This window comes from Vanellus vanellus, assembly GCF_965231255.1.
Source record: "Vanellus vanellus genome assembly, chromosome: 3".
Classification (NCBI taxonomy): Eukaryota; Metazoa; Chordata; class Aves; order Charadriiformes; family Charadriidae; genus Vanellus; species Vanellus vanellus.
This window is the reverse complement of record NC_138907.1, coordinates 1,408,307-1,433,641: the sequence shown is the minus strand read 5'-3', so window position 1 is coordinate 1,433,641 and position 25,335 is coordinate 1,408,307. Positions and strand designations below refer to the sequence as shown.

Genomic DNA, 25,335 nt, shown 5'->3' with positions numbered 1-25,335 from the left:
CCAAAGTCTTATTTAACAGGCGAACATTTCTTTTATGTTTAGACGTGAAGAGACGTGGATGTTTGAGTTTTGAGTTTGGGGTTTTTTCGTTTTTTTTTTTGTTTGTTTGTTTGTTTGTGGTTTTTTTTGTTTTTGTTTTTGTTTTTTTAACAGGAACTTAAGAGTACATATATTACCAAAATACAAAATGTACTTTTCCTACTAAATGCGTCTGCAGTGGAAAGCAGTGGTTGTTATGTGACAATCAGTTATACATAGAGCTGTGTGGCTCCAAGTTACCACCTTTGATTAGGGTGGTACTGGTGAATTGCAAAGTTAAATCTTCTCAAACTCTCCCTTTTGGTTTTGGGCTCTTTTTTTTTTGGGGGGGGGGGGGCTTATTTATTCTGAAACAGATAAATTCTCTTTCAGGATATCTTGAATACTGTCATAAAGCACTGTCCACCTTGGTTTTTCTTCCTGGGCTTACCTGGCTTTACGATGCTGATAGGAGACTTCATTACTGCGGCGGCCAGGGTTCTAAGCACAGACATGCTGGAGGTGAGTATGGCAATGCCCAGCACCCCTGTCCCCCGAGAGCGCGCGCTTGCTAACGAGGTTCGGATGTCTCCACTCTAACAGGTGTTGACTCATTAGTGCAATGTGAAACGGGGCTCCTGGGGCAGATACCATGGCAGCTGATGTGTGAAATTGAGGGATAAGGTGACATACTAGTATTGCAAAGGTGTTTCATCAAAAGGCCAAAGTGTGAGAAATCATATCCTTGCTAATATTGTGGCACGCCTGTGCGCTAAAAGCAGGACTTGGATTTCAGGATCTCATTAGCTTTTTTCAGTGAGCAAATATTGAAAATATCGAACTCTTTTGGTAATACAGAATTTACTAAATATCAACGTTAACAGAAATGTGACTCTCGACAATTAAATTGGTGAAGTAGTGAAATAGCAAATGAACGATGGGATGCCAAAATAAGGGTAAAGGTCTGGTAATCCTGGGAAAGACAGGAAAGCTTTGTTGTACGTGAAACACCAGTTCAGGGGAGACCTTTCTGTCTGTTTTGGCCAAGTGCTTTTACCACTGCTCTTGACATTTGTGCGGCTGAGCGGGTGGCCCTGCACAGGGACACAGCCCTCTCGTATTTCAGCAGGACTGAAATGGTGAGCCTAGCTGTGCTTTTTCCATTGTCCCTCAGAGTTATTAGCCATTAATTTTCTGACATGTCTTTAAAAAATCTGATCGGCCTGATCATTGATCCAAAGCTTAAAGTGCTAATAAGAAATGAAACTCAACTTTCCAAGAGAATCCAACACCACCTTCCGTTTCTCCTACAAGCATAAAACTTAGCGTGCATTGTATTTTCAACTTTACGCAAGATTATATAGCAGTACTTAATGCATTTATAGCTCGTGCCATATTGCTTTCGATGGTTTTATTGAAGTAGGAATCTCTCTATGCATTTTTATCATGTATACAGTCAGTTTAAGCGCATTGTGCTGTCCTTTGGGTCACATGATCTGCTAATAGTAGTGCTGGATTAGTGCTTAAAATCTCTCACTCAGCTTTTCTTTAGGTTGTTCTGTGCTTTTTATTGACACCAAATTCCTGATAGCTGGATTGTATAATGACAGAGGAGGTATTAAAAATATAGAATATGCTTAGAAGTGGGGCTGGGTCCCAGCTGGAGGAGAAGCTCAGCCTCAGAAAAAGAGCAGAGCAACACAGCAGTGAAAAGCATAGGCAAACAAGTGTCTGTAAGTCGCTGCTGGAATGCTGCTTTTGCTGTAGTTGTAAAGGAAAAGTTACTGGGACGTGTTCCTCAGGACACTTTCAATGTTGCATTGTGAATAAAACACATCTGGTATTTATGGTGATAGACGGTAGCCTCATAGCTTATGCCATTTTCATAATTTTATGAAAAAATGTTTTTGTTTACTTTTCCTTCATTAGGCTCCCCGTTCAGAAGCTCACACCATCCTTGGTTCTCTTGTTTGCTTTCCAAATATCTACCAAGAAATCCCACTCTTGCGGCCCATTTCAGAAGCCGGTGATATCATCGCGGGAACAGCAGATGTGAAGGTAAAATCACATTTTATTAGTACATCCTTATGTAACCTAACATATTTTTACTATATGGTCTCTTTATTTTTACCATGCACTTTTTGTTTAAAAAATAAACCCCTCCTCCTCTTCAAAACCCCACAACTGCACACATTATATGTACTTGTTTCACAAGCATGGCTTTGCTTAACGTGCACCATAAAATTAACTAAGCTTAGATGCTGCAAATTACATTTTATTTTCAAGGAGAGTGAACTGGCTATGATCAAATGTGATGTTTTCCAGCCAGATGCCTGTCAAGTCAATTCATTAGATGATGTTGGTGGTATTATTTAAAGTGTCCGTTCATCGTATCTGTGTACGTTAGCTCGTCCTGTAAGAGATGTGGGGTGTGTGTAAGGGGAGATAGTTTTTGCCTTATTGGTATTACAGTAAGATGTTAAGAAAATACAACTGTTAGACAGAACCATCAACTAACGTGAATGGTTTTTCCCTAAGAATTAATTTCAGTGCTGGATGGAAAACTTCGTAGTTTAATGACCTTCACAGCAATACTCTTGGTGGGGAAAAATCACACACACTGTCCCATAAAGGCCCAACAAAGGTGAACTGGAGCATCACTTGCAAGTGAAATTTGTCCAAATGGTTGCCCTCGCACAAGCCTCCGTTGCTTTTCGATAAACTTGAGGCACTGCACTGATCCACTGCACAAAGTTAGGTAAAGCTGGGGAGCAATCTGAATGCCTCGTGCAGCCTGAGAAGGCAGAACCAAAGACAATACAAAACCCTTAGCGTGCTTGGATGCCGTTCTTGTTTTCTTTGTCAGGCCTCGGGGAGTCATCGGAGGTGTGTTAAAACAGTCTTGATTTTAAATGTGTCTTTTCTGTACTAAAAAACACACTAAATTTTTCAAAACATGGCTTGTGTAGAACTTAAAACACTATGGGTTGTATTATCAAGTGTTCATCGCTCATCATTAGTAAATACACATCAGCTCTGAAAATGAAGTAATTTCCGTCTTGCTGCCTGTACGTGATTTTAAGTCGATTAGATTTATCCACAAGGGCCTGTATATTTGAGTTGTAATCAGTAAGTATTTCTCCCTTGACAAGATAAAATTGGCATGTAGTAAAAATGCTTTAAGAATAGGCTGAGAATTAAAGTTATTTCGCTTGTAACTATGTCAAAATTAAACAACTTTAAATGAAGTGGCTGTATGAAAATGAAGTTTATTCTAATTTATTTTATTATTTTAGTGCTACCTCATAAATATTTTATTGAAGAATGCTACAGAGGAGCCAAGTGAAGCTGCAAGGTAAAACACCGAGTAAAAACTGGGAAAGTCTTTCTCACTAATGAGCTTTTTGGTACTTGTACAGCCGAGTTGTTACTACTGCCTTGTGGTTTGACCCTATGTGGATGGGTTACTCACTTTAGCCCTATTGAGATGAGGTTCACTCCGTGCCATGAAGGTGTTGACCTGTTGTGTGACCTGAGACAGGGAAAAGAGAGATCGGGTCTTTATGCATTTCTTTCTTCTTCTTGTTTTTTTTTGTTTTTTTTTGTTTTTTTTGTTTTTTTTTTTCCCCTAAATAATCTTCTAAAACTTCTGACAAAAGCACTTTTTCTTTTAAAAAAGATGCATAGCCATTTGTGGCCTTGGAGTTTGGATATGTGAAGAACTAACGCAGTGCACAAACCATCCCCAAGTGAAGGAAGCAATCAATGTCATAGGTGTGACACTGAAGGTAGTACTATGACAGTCTCTAATCAATAAACATTGTGTAAAAAATGGTATTTTCATTTTTTTTAAAATAGTTGCTGGTTATAGGGAGCACAGTCTGTTGGTTTGTCATTTCATTGCTTAAAGCACTGACAGGATGCTGCTAACACACAACTGCTCGGGACTTTTTGGCATAGTGTTAGTGATATGGCATTGGCCATTTTTCAAAAAGATGTCTCCCAGTTCTCAACCTTTGCACGTAATTAGTAGCTCGTTAGTTTCAGTGAGCATTGTTCAGATCCTTACTGCTCCTGTGAAGTTGCAGAGGAGCATATGCACAGTTTTTCAGGGTCACCAAGGTAATATCCTGTACAAAAGTGCAAAATATTTGCAAAAATAGCATGTAATTATGTGTCTAAAGACCTTGTCCACAACAGACCAAATCAAGATTGCATAGATAATGTCAAGCCTGCTGTTTCCCAATACTGACAGTGTGATTTTGCTACATGAATGATTTTTATAGTTTGTATAGATGCAAAATAATTTAAAATGTAGAAAAACTGAATGCATTGTATTATATCTGGATATTTTATTTGGCTTTTAATCATCTTTTCTTTCAGTTTTCTAATAAACTGGTAGCTCAAGTAGCCTGTGATGTTCTTCAGCTGCTGGTTTCTTATTGGCAAAAGCTTCAAAAGTATGAATCCTCTCTGTCCAGAAAGATTACTGAAGTACGTCAGTTTCTTTAAAATGTTTGTATGGAAATCATATGCAAAATTGTCTTAATTCCTTACTTGAGCTAATGTAACTGTGACTTTATGTTAACTTTTTCTTTCTTCTGCAATTATTGTTAGGAGATGTACTTTCTGTAGACCTAGGACCAGTGTACTTCCCTCATTTTTAGCGATTTGTTTCCAAAATGCTCAGTAAAACTTTTCATTTTACTTGGACATTGATTTACAAGGGCAGTTAGATGCTCCTAAGAGAATTTAACCTTTTTTATACCCTGTTCAAATTAAGTTCATGCTCTGTCTTTATAGTGAAAGAAGTTAAATGTCTTTCTGGAATTTTGTTTGTTTTTATGTAGATCCTTGTGGCCACTATTGCATTTCTTTTGCCGAGTGCTGAATACTCCTCCGTGGAAGCAGATAAAAAGGTACATTGCTGAAAAGAGCAGTCTTCATTCTTTCTTTGTGCTGTTTGAGATGGTTATTAAATGAAGTTGCTTGGAACCAGAGTCATATTTTAAACTTTCAAAGTCATGCCTTTAAGTTTGGGTGAATTTAATATAACACGGTACGTAGGTATATTCTATGTTTCTGTTTAGTTTATAGTTTCACTGCTACTTTGCTTGTTGGATTGGTGTATGGCATTACCCATGAAAATGCTACTGGAGCCGGTGTCTGCTGGTGTTCTTGAAGATCAGCATGCATCCAAAGCTCCTTTGCTGGACTATATTTACAGAGTGAGTATGAGGAGTGAACGTGATTTATTGAGTCTAGATGTTTAAAGACACCTTTCAAAGATCCTGTTAGCCACGGAAGCGTTTTTAGCAAGCTGTAGAAAATCATGAATTCTCATAGTGTGGGCAGAAGTTGTACAGATGAGAAGTTAAGAATGTGAAATATTAAGATGATAAGATAGTGATGTAGAATACACAGAGGATGGTGAAGACAGAGAAGTAAAATGCTTAAAACAACAAGCCAGGGAAGATAATCTGTGCAGAAATATTTGAATTATTTGAAATGGGCTGTTAAAATACAAAATAGGCCCTGAAGTGAGCTGTTAAAGTACAAAATAAGTGCTGATGAAGAGTGTTATTTTAAAAACACTGTATTTAGACATAGATTTTTTTGTAGTATGCCCTGGCTTTTGCAATGTAAAAATTATGGTGGGTCACTCCTCACTGAATGTGTTGAAGTGGGTACTGTAACGTACTCTTTATCCAGTGTCATGCTTGTCTACTTGTAGGTTCTGCACTGTTGCGTGAATGGCTCCAGCACGTATACTCAGCAAAGCCATTACGTGCTGAGTCTGGCGGATCTCTCGTCCAGTGATTACGACCCATTTTTGCGACTTGGGAATGTCAAGAGCTCTGAGCCAGCCCAGTGCCACTCCTCCACGGATTTGGGCAACCTGCTCACCGTTGCTGAGGGTAAGAGAGTTCGTAGAGCGTGGTGAGGACCAGCATGTCAGTGTTCAGCAGCTAAGAAATAAAGCTTGCCAGGTTACATCTCTTCTTTGAACATGTGCTTCTCCTTACGGTGTGTAGCAGTACTGTGCGTTCCTTGAAAACTGGGCAGCACCCTTTTTTTAATGAATTTCAGTTGCCTCTAATAGGATGTTGGAGTTTGCCGACATTGGTCTTTACGAAGATCACAGGAGAAAGAAAATGACACTAAAGTGCAGTATAGCGAGAAATTTCTATAGAGATAGGATAGACTGAGAAGCTGGTTTTGCCTTTGGTACTACTTATAATTTAGTATATAGAATTAAATTAGTATATGGAATTAAATTCAATAAATAAGATAAGCCCCAAATCAAACTTCTTTCAGAAGTATGCAGCTTCCCTTCTTGAATTTTTCAGTAGAAATTACTCCATTGTCATAGATAATTTGCCTCTTCTGAGTGATTTGAGAACATGATGTATGATTGGGACCAAGTTCTGCAGCTGTATAAATAATGCTGTTCCTGCCGATTCGCAATCTACCTGGGTCAAAAGTCAAATGAGATTATTCGGACCTATGTACACTATGTCACTAACTTTTTAAAGTCAACGTAAAATTATGCATCCAAACATAGGAAATAATTTATCTCTAAGTGATTTATCATAGACATCATATTTATTTCAAACACTTGTTAAAAATAACCTTTAAAACAATGGCTGTTCAACTGTGAATTAAGTCCATTTTAAGTAATTTCATATGTTAATATGTATTAATGTATTTCTACAGAAGAATTGAAAGTACAGATGCAATACGAAGTTATGTGATGTAATGTTGGATTGGCAGTGATGCTTTAAAATGGTATTTTCATGTTTTGATACTGTACTATTTTTCAGTCCTGCAGTGTGTTTTCTTTGGTTTTGTGTATGTACTTTTAACTAAAAGGTAGAAAACACTAAAACCTGTTCTACACAGATTTCTTGCTGAGTAGGATGTTTTGTGAATAGTAGAAGGATAAAGTTACGTATCTGGTACATTTGTTATTTTAGGTAGAACAAGATGTTTCTCATCTTGGATACGTTAGTGCCCTACAAGTTTTTTTGGTTTGCTTGTTTTTGAAAAAGATTAATTCAGAGATTTACTACTGGGAGATTCAGGAAAAGAATAGAGAGAGAGGAGGCTGAAGAATTTTGCCATTTTGGTGCTAACAAAAGGCTGAAAAGGGATATATCTGTCATTTTAAAGTTCATTAGAAGGTATAAATATCAAGGAAAGAGGAAAACACTATGAACTAAAGAAAAATGGTTTTAAACTGAACACAAACAAAAACTGGAAATGAGAAGGTTTCTGGCTATAAAAGGGGTAATATTCTGGAATAACATTCCAATAGGAGAACTAGAGGCACACTGTAACTTGGAGCACGATTGATTTATGAAATAACTGATGTATTTTCCTGTGCTGAGGGGAACATCCTGGGATTCAGAAAGTCTCGTCCTGCCTCATACAACAAACTTTACCACCGTGCTGCTAAAGATTGAAAAGCATTGGTTTTTAGTTGCGTCTCCAGTTTACCTTTGCTTCTTGTGCCCTGTCCTTCTCATGCTATGATTGCTGTGGGGTTGACTGTGGGAATACAGATGGTAAGGAGGAACACCTTATCCCGCCAGATGAAGCTGTAGTGACAGCAGGCGTTGTGGGGTTGGTGTGCAGCACTTTTTGCCTGTTGTATGAAGTCCTGGATGTGACTGTAGACTAAATGGCAAAGGGCATGTGGTAAAATAGACTAAAAATGTGTGACAGGTATAATTTCTTGGGATGCGATTGTAAATAGCTTCTTGAACAGGAAGGATTAGGAGGACAACTAAGGCAAGCTTCTGAAATACATCAGAAATTTGCAGATGCTCTTTTTAATTACCTCTTGCTGCTCTTATTGATCAACTATCTTTTCATTGATCATTTTAGAAAAAAGGAGGAGGAACTTAGAATTGATACCTTTAACGGCACGGATGGTTATGACTCACCTGGTGAATCACCTGAGCCACTACCCGCTCAGCGGAGGCCCTGCCATTCTCCACAGTCTCCTGAGCGAGAACCATGACAACTCCTATGTGGAGTCCTCTGAGCTGTCCTCAGAAGTCTTCCGGAGTCCCAACCTGCAGCTCTTTGTGTTTAATGACAGTACTCTTATATCTTACCTCCAAATCCCCACAGAGAAGACGACAGAAACTGAACCAGCAGCATCCCCCTCGGACGTAAGGGTAATTGTCCGAGATATCTCAGGGAAGTACTCTTGGGATGGCAGAATATTGTATGGACCTTTGGAGGGCTGCCTTCCACGGCAGAGCGCGATGAACACATTTGTGATCTCAGGCAACCCTGAACACCACTTCATTTCCCAGAAAGACATTTCTCAGGCGGAAGAAGGAGAAGACGCTCTCGACCAATTGCTGGAAAAGATTGGTAACACCAGTCCTGAATGCCTCTTACATCCCCAGCGAAAGCTGAATGAGCCATCGCCACCACCCTTTGGTATGAGCTACGACCAAGAGAATGCGATCACTGAAGCCCTGATGAGGCAGAGTGCCCAGGAAAAAGAGTATATATTTAGATGCAGCTCAGACTTCAGTATGAAGGTGGCCCATCAGGAAGAACCACGTCCTGCTGAACCTCAGGCGTCCTTTTATTTCTGTCGGCTGTTGCTAAATGACTTGGGAATGAACTCCTGGGATAGAAGGTAGGGAGAGAGGATTCAGAACATGCTTATCGTACTGCTACACTTCTCGCTTCTGCCCCCAAACCTTAACAAAGCGAGAATTATATAGCTGGGTGGTAGAGCATACTTTTGAACTTTTACATATACCCGCTTCAGTGATTATTTTAAGTAGACATCTGCGGATCGTTTATAGTAATAATTAAAAAAAAAAAATCTTGTGAATCCCGCATCATTTTGATTCCCTTCTCTTAGGTATTTGAATGAGAAAATGCTGTGTCTGTACTACGTTGCATTTTCCTTCAAATCTTCTTTTTGATGTATTTCTAGGAAAAGCTTTCATCTTCTTAAGAAAAATTCGAAATTACTGCGAGAACTGAAAAATCTGGATTCCCGCCAATGGTAGGCAATGTTTACTAAACACACCATTGATAAGGTTAGCATTTCCAAAGAAAGAATAAGTACATCACCAAAACCAAAAACTCATTGAAATCGTATGCGCTAGCAATACAAATATTTGTATGGAAAATGATTTGATTGTTTCTAGAGTTCAGTAGCCTGAACAGACAAGCTATTTTCATTGGTACTATATACATAGAATTCAAAATCAGTAGCCAGTAATAAGACACAGCAACCTATTTCCTGTTTTCTTTAGCTGGGAGGGGAGGGAAGAAGTTTCAAAATTTTTTGTGACCTTGGCTCACTCTCACAAAGAACTGTTTTCTGCAGGATGATGCCTGTGTCAAGAGCACTATTTTAAGGAGTAATCTCCCTACAACTGTGCTACAGCCAGGCAGTGGCAGAATAGAGTTCTGAATATTCTCTTTTATTTTTCATTACTTGACATATAGCTATTTGAAAAATGTCTGCAGCATCGCAGAGTTTTGATTTTCTTGTATCCCAACAATTTTCATACCAAATCCACTCAGTTGTTTTCAAAGACGACAACTGTCAGCCTTATAAAACTCAACCTGGGATCTGAAAGTCAATAGTGTTTTTCTTTCTTATATATCATCACCCTATAATTAAAATTCTGCAGGTCAAATTATGCTCCCATTAACACCTGTGCAGTCTTACTGTCTCTGGCAAGGTTGCACAGATGTAGGCGATTAACCCTGTAATTGGAACTTGGTCATCAGTTCTTTTGCTGATGCACAGAAGGAATAGACTCGGCTCTGCTCTTTGAACTGTGGTGTCTCTGCAGTGTGGTCATGGGGAAAGAAATGGGTGAAAATATATTTCTGCAACTGAAATCGAGTGATGTATTTGTATGCATAAAAGAAATGGACGTGTAGAGTTAAACATGATCACCTGTTCAGAGCTTTTGAGTGCAGGTGTTCTAAAAAATAATTTTGAGCTAAACCTTCTTTAACTTTTGTTTCTTTTTATATCTAATTACAGCCGTGAAACTCACAAGATTGCAGTGTTTTACATTGCCGAAGGACAGGAGGACAAATGTTCAATACTGTCCAACGCAAGGGGAAGCCAGGCATATGAAGATTTTGTTGCTGGACTGGGCTGGGAGGTAATAGTCATAAAGTTAGGCAAGCTAACATACTTGATCTGAAGACCTACAAAAATCAATGTAAGCCAATTAAAATATGTAACTGGAAAACCAACTGCTTATCTCACTGCATGATTTTTAATTCTCAAAAAAAAAAAGGATCAATTTTAATACACACTAATATTTAGCAGTACTTAAACGCTCACCTTTTTAGCAGAATTCTGTAAATCCACATGCTACTTCTGCATGATCGCATCCTTCCTGTTTCTGATGGACAGGTGGTGCTGCAGTGGACGTTTCTGCTTTCTGAATCATTAAGAGCTGTACCATAATTTGACCTTAATTTTAGCTCCTTTTAGCTCTTCGCATGATCAGACCTGCTTTACGAAGGACAAAAACGTTTGGTTTTAGTTTGCCTTGTTGAAATGGTGTGTCAGTAACCTAAATGACGTGAACATTTGTGTGTTTTGGAAATACATAATAGCTGCATTTCATGTTTAAGGATTTAAGTGGCATAAGGTCTACAGGGAGAGGGTAGCATCCTCGGTTAGTCTGATGCAGTTGGGAGAACAAGGTTTTGGACACAGGCTTGTTTTCAGAGGGGCATTTCTTCTGAATCTTCTGGAATAATTTCTTCTAACGTTTTTCTTTTTGTAAAAATCTTCAATTTCTTTTTCAGTTTTTCTGATTGTTACGTTTTCTCTGCACTTGATTTCTCACTGTGTATGCTTTGAGTGGGCTTGCTAAGCCATGCATAGCCCTTAGAGCAGCTGCACATGACAGAACGCTTCCTTGTTGTTGTGTGCTGGAAGGAAGGTAAAATAGCCGTATAGATAATGACTCAGTACCTAGTTAAGAGATTGTTTACTTATAGCAAAAGTCAAATACAGGAATGGGAAACAGACAGATCTAACTCAAAGATCACAAACCTGTAGGGGAAGACTTCTCTTTCTCTGGGAGGGCTACAGAATTCTAGAGCAGTAAATTCACGAAGTCTTGATATATAAATATCTACTGATTATTCATCAGTCTTTTCAAATTTCTTCTAATTGTGACTTTCGATCAATCAGGTTGATCTTTCAACACACGGTGGGTTTATGGGCGGCCTGCAGCGCAATGGCAGCACAGGACAGACAGCACCCTACTATGCTACCTCTACTGTGGAAATAATTTTTCATGTGTCTACAAGAATGCCATCAGATTCAGATGATTCACTGACCAAAAAGGTAAATAATTTGCTGTGTATTTCAAAACGTTGTCTGTCGTCTTCAAGTGCTTAAATTAAAGTTTAAACTGAAAACAGATTGTGCTAACTGGTCCTAGCAGGCCATCTTTGCTGTGCCACATGGCGCTCTGCAGCTAGATTATCTGAATTAAATGGCATCTAAATTCTGGATTCTGAAACACAATTAACATTTCCATGGTAGCCTCAAATACCTCCATTAGTAATAATATTAGCAATAATTTCATTTGTATGTTGTCTGCCTGCCAAAACTGTTGTAGTTTGGTAGAACAAAACAACCAAATGCGACATAATAAAACCTCACAGATGAATCGTCCAGCATGTAACAGAAAAGAAAAGAAGTGAAAGAGAAGTGACAAGCATAGTACCAAAAGCAGCCAGCTGATATTTAAAGCCATTATCCAGTTATTCACAATTCTGACAAGCAGAGTCTGCTTCAAAGATGGCCAGAACCCAGCCCAAAATTTTGTTGGTATCAGTACTTAATCGTTTGTCTTTCCTAACAAGGAGTGATTTGAGATTATGGTGCTTGCCAACTGCTGCTTAGAGTCAAAGAAGATTTTAGGTGCATACCAAATCTTTGCCTTTTTAATTAGGATTGGCAACTTGTCCTACATAGACTGTTAATGTGCGTTAATAGTGCTACTACAGCCATCCAGTCTACCATGTGATACTATTGTGCTCTGAAAATTATCTATAAATATGTCACTGGGTGATTGTATTTGTTGTCCAGCTAGTTTCAAAATAACATGTGCTTTTCCTCAAAATAAAAAGGTGGTATTTCTGATTATCAGTCCCGAAAACTTTCATGATAAAATGTTTCATGATAAAGCTAGATCCTTTCTTTTTTATTGTGATATCTGTCATTGAAAAAAGAAGTCAACAAAATTACATGTTTCTCTTTATGTATGAACTCATTATCTTTGTATTAGTGGATTTACATGGCTATGGGGGAAAAAAAAAAGTAATTTGAGTACTTCAGGACAGAGAAGTAGGGCTTTGGTACATATTAAGAGGCTGTATAGTCTCTATCACTTTACCAAGGTAGGACTATCTGTATTTTTTATTGTTCCTGGCCAGTATTTATCTAGCTGCTAGTTAAAAGCTGCAGGGATGAATGCTTTACAGTTTCCCTAGGCAACATATTCCTGTGCTCCACTTTTTGTACCATGAGAAAATTTCTTGTAGTATCTACTTTGTTTCAATTTAAGCCCATTTATTCTTACCATATTCCACATGGATATGGAGAACAGATCATTTTGCAGCAGATTTATTCATGTTTGAGAACTGCTACCATGGCTTTCCCAGTCTTATTTTTCCTACATAAATTGTGGTGGTTTAGTCTAATCTTCCCTCATAGCTCCTGGATTTTATGGGAGCATAGCAAAGGCAGTGAAATATCGTTTAGCTGTTGAGTAATACATCATCTGGGAGACGAGAGAGCACAGTCTGACAGAGCTACCACAAGGGGAAAAATGGGTTTTAATTGCAAACAGTCTATTTTACTAATTCTTCTAATTCCCACCCACGTTAGGGATTAACACAGACATTGAGAGAGTCTGGTTATTCTATTTAATTGTCTTCCCTATGTTTGCTTTAAGAGAATTTCTTCTTTGTGAGAAAGAAAAAGCAAAAGCATTTAGAAGTTGCCAGCCTCCAAATCTTGAAGTGCTAGGAAACAAGGCCAGCTCCAGTACATATTATCCACAGAAAATACCGCAAAGTAATTGCTTTAAAACTTTAAAAAAAAAAAAAAACACCTTAAATCTGCTGTAGGAATGGAACCCTGCAGGGATCAAACTGCGTATTCCTGTAAAGCAGGACAAAGCTCTGAGCAACCTAATGGACCTCGGGAGCTGGCCCCGCTGTAAGCGGTGGGTTGGACCAGATGACTTCCAGAGGTCCTTTTTAACATATAATCTTCCATGGTTCCATGCTTTTGCACAGAACGGTTTTGTTTAATTTGACACAGCTCTTTTGTAAGCAAGCGTGTATTTCTGTGCAAATTAGCATAGACTTCTTAACAAATTTTACAAAACTGCGGCCAAGAGTGGGGGCAAGATGCACTTCAGCAGCACTGTAAACTTCCTGGAAGACTGAGAGTTCTCTAATTCTTTGAAAATGCTGATGATTGAAGTAACCTGCATTTGAAATGAGTGTTTTGAGCATGAGCGTATATCCAAATCATTTCTAAAGACAATATTAAACTTCCTGCAAGAACTGTTATAACCCTAAAAGCGTCAATTTCTTGAAATTTCACTTGTGAACCTTAGCTGTGGAGGCCATATCCTGAAATACATCAAGGCAAGTTTTTTTAGCAACAAAATTCCTCAGTCCGCAGAAGTCCCGTGTTGATTCTGACAGCCTTTGCATGTGCAGACCACAACTGGCGTGTGTGCTTGAAAAGAAACGTTCCTGCCTGCAACGTGCTCTTAAACAAGAGGAAAATGTATTGTATTGTTTTGTTTTGTTTCCCTCCGCACCTGTCCGTGCTGCTCTTGTGAATTCTGCAATGCCTGGTTAACAGACTTGTAATCAAATGCAATGTTGCTTCCGAGATCATGGCAACTTTCAAGATCATCGCAAGTCTTTTAATACTTCCACTATCTGAGTGAACAGCTACTGCATGCTGGGCTTAAGCCGTCAGATTATTGGGGCGGTATGTCCAGGTTAAAAGATTATTTCCTATTTATTACTTCTTTCTGTTAATGCTTCTTTTCTGTAGCAGTGTGTGAGTAGGCGGCAGGTTATGATGTTGTCATTCAGTACCTGCTCCATTTTAATGTTTGCTGCGATAGAACTGTATATGGTGTTAGAGCACAGTATTACTGGGAGGAGAAGATTTTATCGTGTTGCCGATCAGGATGCAGTGGGGGCCACGACTTTTCCTCTTGCCTTCCCCCTGCTTCCATCAGGTATTGCGTGGCTACTATCTGGGATCTAAGGTCCCCCTTGTCTCTGAAATCTTTATGTCACTTCTGTGGTTTCTTCTCTGCTTATTTTGCCTACAGACAGGCAAAAAGAATTCAATACCAATCAGTGTGCTTGGCTCACGAGCTCTGGAGCCGAACAGAAGGTCTTACCACCTGCTGGCCAAGGAAGTAGTACAGCAGGCCATAAATTCTGTGGGCTGGGGAATTAAGCAGATGCAGTAATTTTACTTAAATATGTTATTATGGCTCTTTATTTTTACTGACCACAAGAGGATAAATTAATTTCTGGTATAAATTCACAAGAATAAGTGCACTTCCACTGAGGATGAACTTGGCCCCTTATTTTTGTGCAGTATAGTTGTAATTTGCAGTTTGTATTCCTTTATTTAAAGTATACGCTGACATATTATATTGCTCAGAGAGGGCGGGGGGAAGGAAAAAAATCCTCTCCAAATAAGTCTTAGCCCTGAAAGAAATATTTTTCTAGTGGAATAGTCAAAATTCAGCTGATATCTTTTGCTGCTGTAGGGTTCAGCATCATTGGTTCTAAATTTTTTTTTTTTTTTATCCTGTTGTCTTGTGGCAAGAATGAAAATCAATCATAGTAACAGCATCCTACGGTCCCCTGCCTTGTTCTAGCTAAATTGTACCTAACGGTTTAAAAATGAGCTGTAAAATTTTTAAGTGATTTATTCCATCTTCTCCATTGTCATAGCAGAACTTTTTCCAATTCAGAAATCTGGTTGCAACCCCATACTGAACTCTTGCTCCTTCGCTGCAGAAATTTGTTAGCTAGAGCTAGATTAGATTTTTAGCAGCTAATCTAACTGCTGTAGGGGTTTGCAAAGTGGGGACAGAGCTGTGCTATTGGATTTGTCCAATTCATTTGACTCCAGGACTATAATTGCACTTATGTCTTACAAGGCTTTTATAGCCTAGGGCTGGCGAGCAGCAGAAAAACAAATTGGCAGTGATACAGTAAGAGTGAAAGGGAATGAAAGGCACACATTATCAGTCTCCAGGCAGCACTGTTCTGGCAGGAAGTTTCTTGGTTAATTTACAAATAAAACTTAGATTTTAGGATGGGTACGCTGTCAGCCAGACAATGGGGATGTCAGGCCCGACTGTTACTTAGCAAAAGTAGCAGCCATGCCTCCCCAAAAGCAGAAATTCTTCAGTCAAACAGACGACTCCTCTCTGGAGCCAGCTGGCTGTGTAATGCAATTAGCAGGGAAAGGAGGTCAGGCCATTAGGTGTGTACCGTGACCAGTGTCAGCGGCGGCGTGTTGCCTGGCAGGCAGCGTGCAGCCCAGCCGGAGCGGGGAGCCTTGAAAACTATTTGCTCAAGCCAAGGGCAGCGCGGGCGCTCGGCGAGGCTCCCAGCGCCCAGGCTGCCTGCGCGGCTTCGGGAGCTGCCGGCTGCCCTCCCGTACGCCCAGATTAGGGCTGAGGAAACGCAGACCACGTATGATTAACGACGGCACGGCGCACGTCAGAAGCTATACATTGACCCAGCTTCCAGGCGTTGAAGGCTCGGCGTAGCTGTGTCTGAGCGTGTGCAGCTGAGAATGTATATATTTTGTTCGTGGTAGCGAAACGGCTTTTATGTGCAGGCTAAAAATTCATGCGCTGTCAGCTCACTCGGGGAGGAGAAGCAATTGCAGTTTCAAGAGCTGCCTTCCCTGAGCGTTTGTAGAGAGATCATTCAAGTCAGCAATAAACGTAGAAAATCTGACTGCTCGTGGTTGAGCTGTTCTGTTGTTTGGTTTTGCTTTTTAATCTATGTCTTATTTCCTGGCTGCTTTGGGATTTTTATTTTTTTTTTTTTTTAATGTATTCTTTCCTTTTTTTCCCCACCCCTAAGCTGCATGGAGAGCATAGCACGGACTCTCGCTCCAAATGCATCATCTGTGTTGCTTTGGACCTTTAAGCAAAACTTGCTTACGTCCATCAGGGTATCGAGTCTACCCCACAGCTTATATTTTGAGTGGGCGATACCGGAAAAGCAGCTTGTTTGTTGTCACTGCTAAGATTATTATCATGTTTTGTATCAGTGAAATGATCTTTCAAGAACAAATCATTTTATTAATACCAATTCTGTATTTGTAACATTATGCCTTATAAATGTGATGATTAAGGATGTATGACTTCAAAACACTGACAGGTAGTAACTCAAGCTTTAAAATGAGTTACTAGCACGTGGTGAGGATCATAGCAAAGGTAGTAATTTATTATCACACGATGTTTGCAAGATTTTGAGCCCGTAGCCGTCACTTCCCATCTCAAACAAGCACAGCAAGCATCGCTTGATCTAATTTCTCCCTCTTTACTGAATTTTGTTCTCTCGGATGTGATATAGGTACAAAATGTTGTGGAATTCTTCAGTATGAAAAGTATTTGATTATTATCAGAATAGTTCCTTGTGATTTAAAAAGGGTCTCTTAAGGAGTATTTGGACATGTTTTGATTACTGGTTTTATAGCAATATGTGCTATTTATCACTCCAAAAGCAATAGGAAGCAAGGCAGTACAGAGCCTTTTCTTCAGGGTTTGTTTTTGTAGAAGGAGCAGCTGTGTTCAGTTTGTGAGTTGCCCTGTGCAACTGGACAATTGCATCACCTTACAGAATTCTGTTCCCATATTTATTTGCTGGGTTTTTGAAAGCAGAGGTTGCTAAATCCCACCGTTGTGGGCTTTCTCTGTGTTGCGAAGCTAATGCCAGAACTCGCTCTAGTATCAGGATGCGTTGGGTTCAGCATGATAAATTGTGGGCACTGCTAACAAATACATCGCCGTTGGGCTGCTCTGAATACAGCTGGTGTGAGCTGGGTCCTTCCTTCGCTCAGCTTTCATAGAAAATTACAGCTCAGCTTCGGCTGTGTGCGAAATCGCCTTGCCAGACACTTAGATCCTCAGTATGTATAACCTGTTGTGCACAAAGTCTTGTAGCTAGACGGATTTTTGGTTTTTAAAGACTGAACTTTACATCATCTCGCTTTTAATCGCTTTTAAGGCAACCTAGCTGTGTTTGTTCACAGAAAGTGAAATCGGGATTTTGTCGTACAAGCAAATTGCTGCTTAGGTTTGGATTTATCAGTCTGCGCTGTGGTATTATCAACATAAGGATTTTCTTGGATGTTGCTTTATTTTTTACTGAGCAACTAAGAAAATATCAGAGAATGCACAGAGGTCAGGATGACCAAGAGAACAGCAATTTTTACTGATTTTTGTACACGTAAGAAGCTCTTGTAATAGTATTGTTAATGTTTCCGTGTTTTTATAAGATACAAATGGCTTATATTTTCTTCAAACGGAACTAAACGTCTTTTATTCATAAGTGTAAATAAAATAAGGCTCTTCACGTTTCATATAAAACACACTGAAAATCGAAGTCATTCTTTGAACTTAGCTTTGTTTTACTCTGCTAGAGTATAAACTGTAAGCAAACCTCATAGATTTTAACTTTTTTATTCGTGTAACGTAGCATGGTTTTGCATGTTTCCTCTTAGAAGTAGGGTACAGTTTGCCACCCAATCCTGTAGGAGTGAAATTCTTTACTTTTAAAGGTGCTACCTGATTCTGAAGAAGGACAATGCGGTGGTACAATATAGGCTGATACAAGGCGTGTGGAGATTGCTTAGTTGTTATGTACTGATGAAAATCACTACCTTTTGCTTTCCTTCCCCCCCTCCCCGCCCCAGCCGCGCACAGAGACAGTGAAGAAGGCAGCGCTACGTTTTGGCTTCTTTGTTAGGTCTATTGTGCACATTGTTCCAGGGGCTAGCTCCAAATTGGGGGGGTGGTCTTTTAAGCTTTAAGTGGGACTTAAATTCTCTTTATGCTTTGGGCTGGCATTCTGCATGTGGATTAAATTTTAACTTTAAAGCTTACAGTTGAAACTATTGTGCGTAGCTTGTACGTGATTGCCAAATACTTTTTGCCATCTGTTAGATCACCTCCAGTTCCTCCGATAACAAAGCAAACACACAGGCTTTCAGATGCGTTTTGTGTATGTCACACTTAAGTTTTATCCATATTTTACGCACCTCTGCTCCAAATAAAAAAGTAACTCCCACAGCGTTTCCATTCTTCTCTAATTCACATTGCCCAAGATATTTTGCTTACGCTTTCAAACAAAAGTCCTCTCCAGACAGAGTCAGCAAGGAGATATTTGTAATATAATAAATGCAGTAATAGTGGTTCACGATGGAAAGTTTCTTGACATCCTGAGTCAAGGCATTTCATATTTCTGTGGCGGCTACATTATTTTAGCTGGACTATGATGTTCTGTTGGTTAATGTTTTGTTCTAGCAATTCAGATTTCCATCTTAAATTATTGTAGGTAATGTACATTTACATATTGTGCTAATGGCTAGTTTGATAATTACTTAATTAAGCCATCAGACAACAATGCGTTCTGAATGAAGCAAATTATTTAGCCGATCTTTTCATGAGCAACTGGAGAAAAACAGTGTTTTAACTTTTTCTGTAATGAAATATTTCTACTATTGAGCATTGTAATTCAATTTGTAAGCCATGACCCCTCATAAACTGTTGTTATCACTCTGATTAATAAAGAGCCAATTTGCTGTTGCAGCTTCGTCACTTGGGAAATGATGAGGTTCACATCGTCTGGTCTGAACACACCAGGAACTACCGCAGGGGCATTATACCGACAGATTTTGGAGATGTTTTAATTGTTATTTATCCAATGAAGAATCACATGTTTTTCATAGAGATCATGAAGAAACCGGAGGTATGTTTTGACTGCTTTATTGGATCTATCATACGTGTTATGCAAGTGACCAACAGTTTTGTTGCTTAAATAAAGCTCAGTGGTTTAGAGTTTGGTGCTTGGGGTTTTTTCCAGCAAATACAAAATATATTTTCTCCATCTCAGTTTAAAAGTATGCTGAGCAATGAGCTTTTATTTTAAAACTAGAATTACTACTGAAGATCAAAACGGCTACTAATGCATTTTGTATTCATGCTTAGCGCTTAAAGATTCTCAACTCGTGGGAGTTACTGTACAAAGAAAATGTTTAAAATCATTGTGAATTTCCGATGGGACACAATGAAAGCAAAATAATAAAGATTTAAGTTCTTCAGTTGCTATTAATTCACCCCATACGGCTTGGTTACTGTTGTACATATCGTACTGTGCATAACCTTACATGTTTTTGAGACCCTCATCGTAATCTGACTCAACAGGATGATATAGGCGTTGGATATCCTTACATCAAACAAAGTATTGAGGTTTGTTGTTTTTTTTTTTTTTTTTTTCCTGTTGAAATCATTGTTATGCAACCACGTTTTAGACATTTTTTTGAAATTTTCATTTGGATTTTTTCATTTGGACAATGTCAGAGAGGGGTGTGTGTATGTACACATGTGTAGATGTATAAAAAAGCTACTTAAATGCTTGTTTGGTACATTTTGGATGCAAAATTTATATAAAATGTAATTCATGAAAGAAATCGGTGTGATAAATACAGTTTCCCTTATATGAGGGACAATATTTGTCCAAGAGAATAACCAGCTGTGGAAGAATGCATATATCGGATGACATATTTACCAGCTGTATACAATATTTTTCCAGTTGTGAATGACAGCGCTATTATGTATTAACAACCAGCGGTTTGCCAGTAGACATTTCCACCTTGAAAATATTTATGAATCGGAATAGCGGGGTGTTTTCCTACGCTTGCTTTCGAGGTCTGTAATTTACTTCTCGGGAATTGTAGCTTTTAATGTTCCATCAGGAAAATCAGAATTTAGCCTTACGAACGTGCTTGCAAATTCGAAGAACCAATTGAGAAAAGCTATGTCATCTTACATATTAGTCAAAAATACCCAACGGGCAGAAAGAATAATAGCTAACTGGAAATTTAGTGTTATCCCTACATTTAAAGTACAAACCATTACAATGTAATAAAATTAATCCAGACATTTCCAGGGCAAGTGTGGCTGACCTTTTGTTCACCAGCTACTGACCCCAGGGTGAATGAAAGAGGCTTGCAGAGAGAAATGTCTGTTGTTTGGCTTCAGTCCCTGGTATTTAAATTGCATTCCCTAATCAAATGAAAAGGCTGTCCTCTCTATCAGGTTACAGAATCCATGGCAACATTTGGCCTTTTATATACATAATGTTAGCCTTTTTGTTTGCATCTAAGTAGAGACACCTGGAGCAATGTTAACATTAACCGATTTAGCATTAATAGCTTCATTATATAAGAATTTCTGATCAGATAGCTGTTACTTTTGTTATATTGCTTCAGCTTGTATTGTTTTCATTTTTTATCTCCCTGCTTGGCAACCGGGCAATGATTTGCAAATTTTTTTTGTCTTGATTAATTAAGCAATATAATTATCAGGAACCGTGATGCAGTCTTTGCTTGACAAAGCTTCTGAGGGAAGACAATAGTAAGTCTGTTAGTGTGAATGCATTCCACGCGTCACAGATGCATGAGGATATTCTGAACAATGAGACGAAAAGCTGCCTGCAAAAGAGGACAAAGAATGCCAGGCAGACTCTACACACTGCACATACCGCCAGGGACATACTGCGGGTTCCCTGGGACACAGATGCCTCGTTAGATTGCAGCTAGTCATCAGAGATTAATTCTCAGCCATTTGGTACAATAATTTACCCATTCCCCACTCTTTTAACTAGTGCTGCTTGCTATAGAGGGGAAGCCTTTGTGCTCAAAAGGTTTATTTAACCTTGCCTACTTTTACTGCGTGCAACAGAAATAATTATTTTTTTTTCTGGGAAATTGTAATGAAGCAGGTGTTTGCAATGGGCTGAATATTAATTTTTCTTTCATGGGTAACTCGCATTGACGTTTGGAGTACTCAAGGAAGGGGATGTTTCCCTTTACTCTTTTTTTCATTTGATTCCTGTCACAGCGTGATATATTTTTTTTTTTTTTTTTTTGCAACCATTCAAAACACTGTTTTCCTCAAATGGGTATTTAATACCAACTTACAGAAAAGTACTGAGCGGGGAGCGTGTCCCTTATGCGTTCAGTTGGTCTCTCCCCTCAAACTCCTCGTTAAGGCAGAGCCCCCTATACAGATGGAAGCTGACGATATGCGACTTCCATTGACTTTAATGACCCTCGTCAGGGCCGGTAGATCTGCTCGGGAATTAATAATTCCGAGCTCTGTGTCCATGCGGGCGGATGCTCCGGTTGTGTTCCCCTCGCATCGCAGTGGGCTCTGCGGACCCCGAGCCTGCCGGGGAGCAGCGAGGGCTCCTGGCTCCGCTGCCGCTGTAAGTCAGGGCAGCGATGCCTTTGCAGGTCTCCAGAGGGTTGGCCGCCCCACGCATCGAGAAGCCGCGAACCGGTGTGGGGGAATACCGGTCTTGGTTCTGGTTTCACGTGGGTTATGCTTGTTTTTCTTTGGTAATGTAAAACGAGTCCCTCTCGTAAAGTCACTTCCACCCTTTGCATTGTTGGTTTTTTTTTTTTTCCTTCTGCCAGTGTATGCCAACTTTGGGGCGCGAAAAATGTGTACTTTTTGACGAAACGTGTGCCTAGCATACAGTTCTTGAAATAATCTATTCGATTCTGCTTGAAAAATGCTTTTTTCCAAATGTCATGAAAGGCACTCCGAAGAGCACCCACTGCACTCTTACCTCTGCGCTGTGGGGGTGGAGTTCAGGGACGCTGAGGAAAGTTCTCGGGGTTCAGCTTGAATTACCCTACTTTTCTGTTTAAAAGTATGCAGAGTATGATTTGTTGGAGGTTGACTATTAAGCTTTCAGAGAAAACAATTATTACACTTTTTTTTTTGTTTTAAGATGTCAGACAGATTGGAGATGTTTTTGATAAATCTGCTGGAGAGCGCCCACAAAGATTTTATTCTTTTTTAATGTGAGCGTATATGTATATGTGTAGGCACTTACATACACGCATATATAAGGAGTACAAAATATACACACCTTGTCTAAATTTTAAGTATATAAATTCTGTAAGTCCTGTAAGCAGAAATGGCTTCTCAAAAAGCCTGACAAGGAATTCCCCTGTACAGTAGCATATGCGAGTGCTAACCTGACTTTAGATATCTAGTATGTGTGTGTTGGTATAATTTTAATACTAGCACATACTGAACCTCCTTATTTGCGCTTACATGAAAACACAGTTTTACCTTTTTTTCCTCCTTCTGTCGATACTTGTAAATAGAGTATGTGTTAAAAATTTCGCTTAGAAATGTTAATGCTTGAATAGGAAAAACTTGATGCTCTAGAACATTATCACTTTGGTGGCGTAGGTTTTTTTCCTGTCACCTTTCTTTCCAACTGCCTAGACAGTAATGCTAGCATTAAAAAAAAGGGGCGAAAACCACTATGGAAACATTTTACACTAATCTCTTTTTTTGAGGGGGTAGGTAATTATTTTAAGTAAAGGAATGACAAAATAACTGTGTGAAAAGACAGCTGTCATTTGCAGATGTTATATTGAAACCAAATTTCTTCTGTAATTCATTGCCACTTCTAATTAGAGGAATTCCCTAGATGCAGGGGATTTATATTATTCCCTTTGTCCATTTATTGAATGACTGTCACAGTCACCCACAAGCAGTTGCAGAAGAATAATAGAGGGTATTTATTTATGTGATAAGCCTCTGTACAGATGGAAAAAATCCATAGCTTAAATATTGATAATTGCTGCTAGCTTCTATTTAGAGTTTTGGTTGGGGCTTTTGCATTTGGTTTGGTTTTGTTTTTTTTTGTTTTTTTTTCATGTTGAGTTTCTGAAAGGGAAATGAGTTTGACTACTTGTAAATACTAAAATTTATTATATATTTAAACATTAGGTTAGTGGTTGGACTTGATGATCTTAAAGGTCCCTTCCAACCTAGATGATTCTGTTTTATGATTAAAATTTTCTGGGTTTGACATGGCAAAGTCTGTTACATGTATGCAATTCTGGACGTGTTTCTCTTTATAAAAAGTATCTGGTTTACCTTACTTAGCCTTTATCTGAAGAGCCATATGTCAGCAAATGACATTATATGGTGGTTTCCTCTGGAGGTATCCCTGAAGGAACAGCTTGCCGTGCCGTGCTGGGATAGACCAGTTTGTGCCCGTCCAAGCCGTCTTTACGGGGAACTGCCTCTGAGAGGTGGTAGTTTTCTGCCACCTCCTCTGCTTTCCACAGATCTTATTGTTTTGGATCAGCTCAATTTTTTTTTTAAATTTTTTTTTTTTTCCTTTAGTGAAGTCTATGGAAGGAGTTTATAGAGGATTATCTGAAACAAATGTTTCTTTGCAAAAACTCCTGCCAATGTCAGATTCAGCCAGTAAATCAGGGTCTCCTGTTGGGAGGCAAGACAGAAAACAGCTCTTAGTATCTACTCAAAATGGAATACGGATTTCAAATTCATCGACTAATTTTGTTCATATGCATTACAAGCTCACGTTTACCCAATTGAATATTCTATGAAATGTGCGTATACATGTAAATTATACTGATGGTAATTATGGAAGGTTTAAAAACTTAAAATAAAAAAAAGGGGGATTAATATCACATTGGAGGTTTCAGTGTGGAAAGCAATGGGGTCATGCCATTTCATGGCAAAATAATGTAGTGGTCTTCTATAGTGGGTCTGATACTTATTATTCCCAACGTCAATAATATAATGCAAGATACAGTATGTTGTGCTAGCAAAGGTACCACCCCCACTGACTGTGCTGACCTGACTGGTTATGGCCCTGTGGCTACAGCCCACGGAGCTGGTTGGTTTGTGTTTTTCTGCTGTACTTGGAGAAGTCTCTTTGTGCCCGTGATCTAGAGAGGAGACCTACAGCAAGCTCACACTTGTAATATAACCGAATAACTTCACTGTCTAGAGCGGGAGACTGTGAAACTTGCCTCTTCTTGCCTCCCTCGCACCTTTCTCAAGCAGCAGATGCCTTGCTGTGAAAATCCCCTGGGAGCTGGGCACGTCGTTTCTGCTTGTTATTTTGGAAGTTGCTCCCGTGCTCTACACTAACCTCTCAGCCTCCGTTGGGGCAGCTTTACATGCGTTGTTTATATTTTGGGGTCCACAGGTGCCATTTTTCGGTCCTCTCTTCGACGGCGCAATCGTGACTGCAAAGCTGCTGCCAAGTCTCATATGTGCCACGTGCATCAATGCCAGCAGAGCCGTCAAGTCACTCATCCCTCTCTACCAGAGCTTGTATCCTTTCCTCCTGCTGGGGCAAGGCTCCCCTTGGTAGGGTTCTGACTTCTGAATGCTCTTCTGCGGAGAGGTAAGCTTAAGTGAAAATTCTTGCCATGTGTTTTTACTGGAAAAGGTCAAAGCTTTCTTTGCGTCAAGCTCCACGTTTTCAGTTGTTCACACCCAGTTGCCGTCCAGTGTTTGGAAAATAAGATCATAACATCACAAGAGTGTTCTCACCAGCAGCTTCAGACAGACTTGCTGGTGGTGGACTTGGACTTAACACTGATGCTTTGAACTGTAAGTAACGACGATACTTAATTTTCTTTCACGCTAATAGAAGTTACCTACAGGGTATATTAGGCTTACACGCAAAGCTCAGTCGTATTCTTATCTTATTCAAAGGAGTAGTCCGATTGACTTTACTTGGACTCATTACATTAATAAGACGGATGGGATTTGGCCGTAGATACGGATGTTTCAGTTCCCAAATTCCAGTTTCATTCCAGCGACGTCTGTATTTAGGCAGTTTCAGAACATATTTTCTAACAGGTGCTGAAAGATAACTAGATGGTATGCTTCTCTGTTACAGAAATTGTAGCATAGGCTTTTATTTTTATGCAGACCACCAGCGTTATTACTGGTTTTCACTTACTCTAGGATTTTCTCATAATGCCATAATTATGATAGAAACATTTTATAGCTTGTTTTGTTAATCATATCACTTACCTCAGGACCAACCCTCACTGCATTTTATTTTCTTTGGGGAGCTTTTGATTTGAGTATTTTTCTAACCATATGATTTTGAGAAAGAGTTTGTAAATTAAAT

General features: G+C 39.2%; 1 protein-coding gene across 1 annotated transcript in view; it reads left to right on the top strand.

Moving 5' to 3' along the window:
- RALGAPA2 (Ral GTPase activating protein catalytic subunit alpha 2) overlaps positions 1-25,335 on the top strand; it is a 135,342-nt gene that overhangs the window by 60,801 nt on the left and 49,206 nt on the right. Inside the window, exons 24-37 of the mRNA XM_082480160.1 lie at positions 412-540; positions 1,948-2,076; positions 3,315-3,373; positions 3,698-3,806; positions 4,402-4,512; positions 4,869-4,937; positions 5,109-5,246; positions 5,753-5,936; positions 7,909-8,680; positions 8,987-9,058; positions 10,058-10,181; positions 11,231-11,386; positions 18,934-19,092; positions 24,397-24,524. Coding sequence (XP_082336286.1) covers positions 412-540; positions 1,948-2,076; positions 3,315-3,373; positions 3,698-3,806; positions 4,402-4,512; positions 4,869-4,937; positions 5,109-5,246; positions 5,753-5,936; positions 7,909-8,680; positions 8,987-9,058; positions 10,058-10,181; positions 11,231-11,386; positions 18,934-19,092; positions 24,397-24,524 — 2,339 coding nt within the window. The remainder of the gene's footprint in view (positions 1-411; positions 541-1,947; positions 2,077-3,314; positions 3,374-3,697; positions 3,807-4,401; positions 4,513-4,868; positions 4,938-5,108; positions 5,247-5,752; positions 5,937-7,908; positions 8,681-8,986; positions 9,059-10,057; positions 10,182-11,230; positions 11,387-18,933; positions 19,093-24,396; positions 24,525-25,335) is intronic.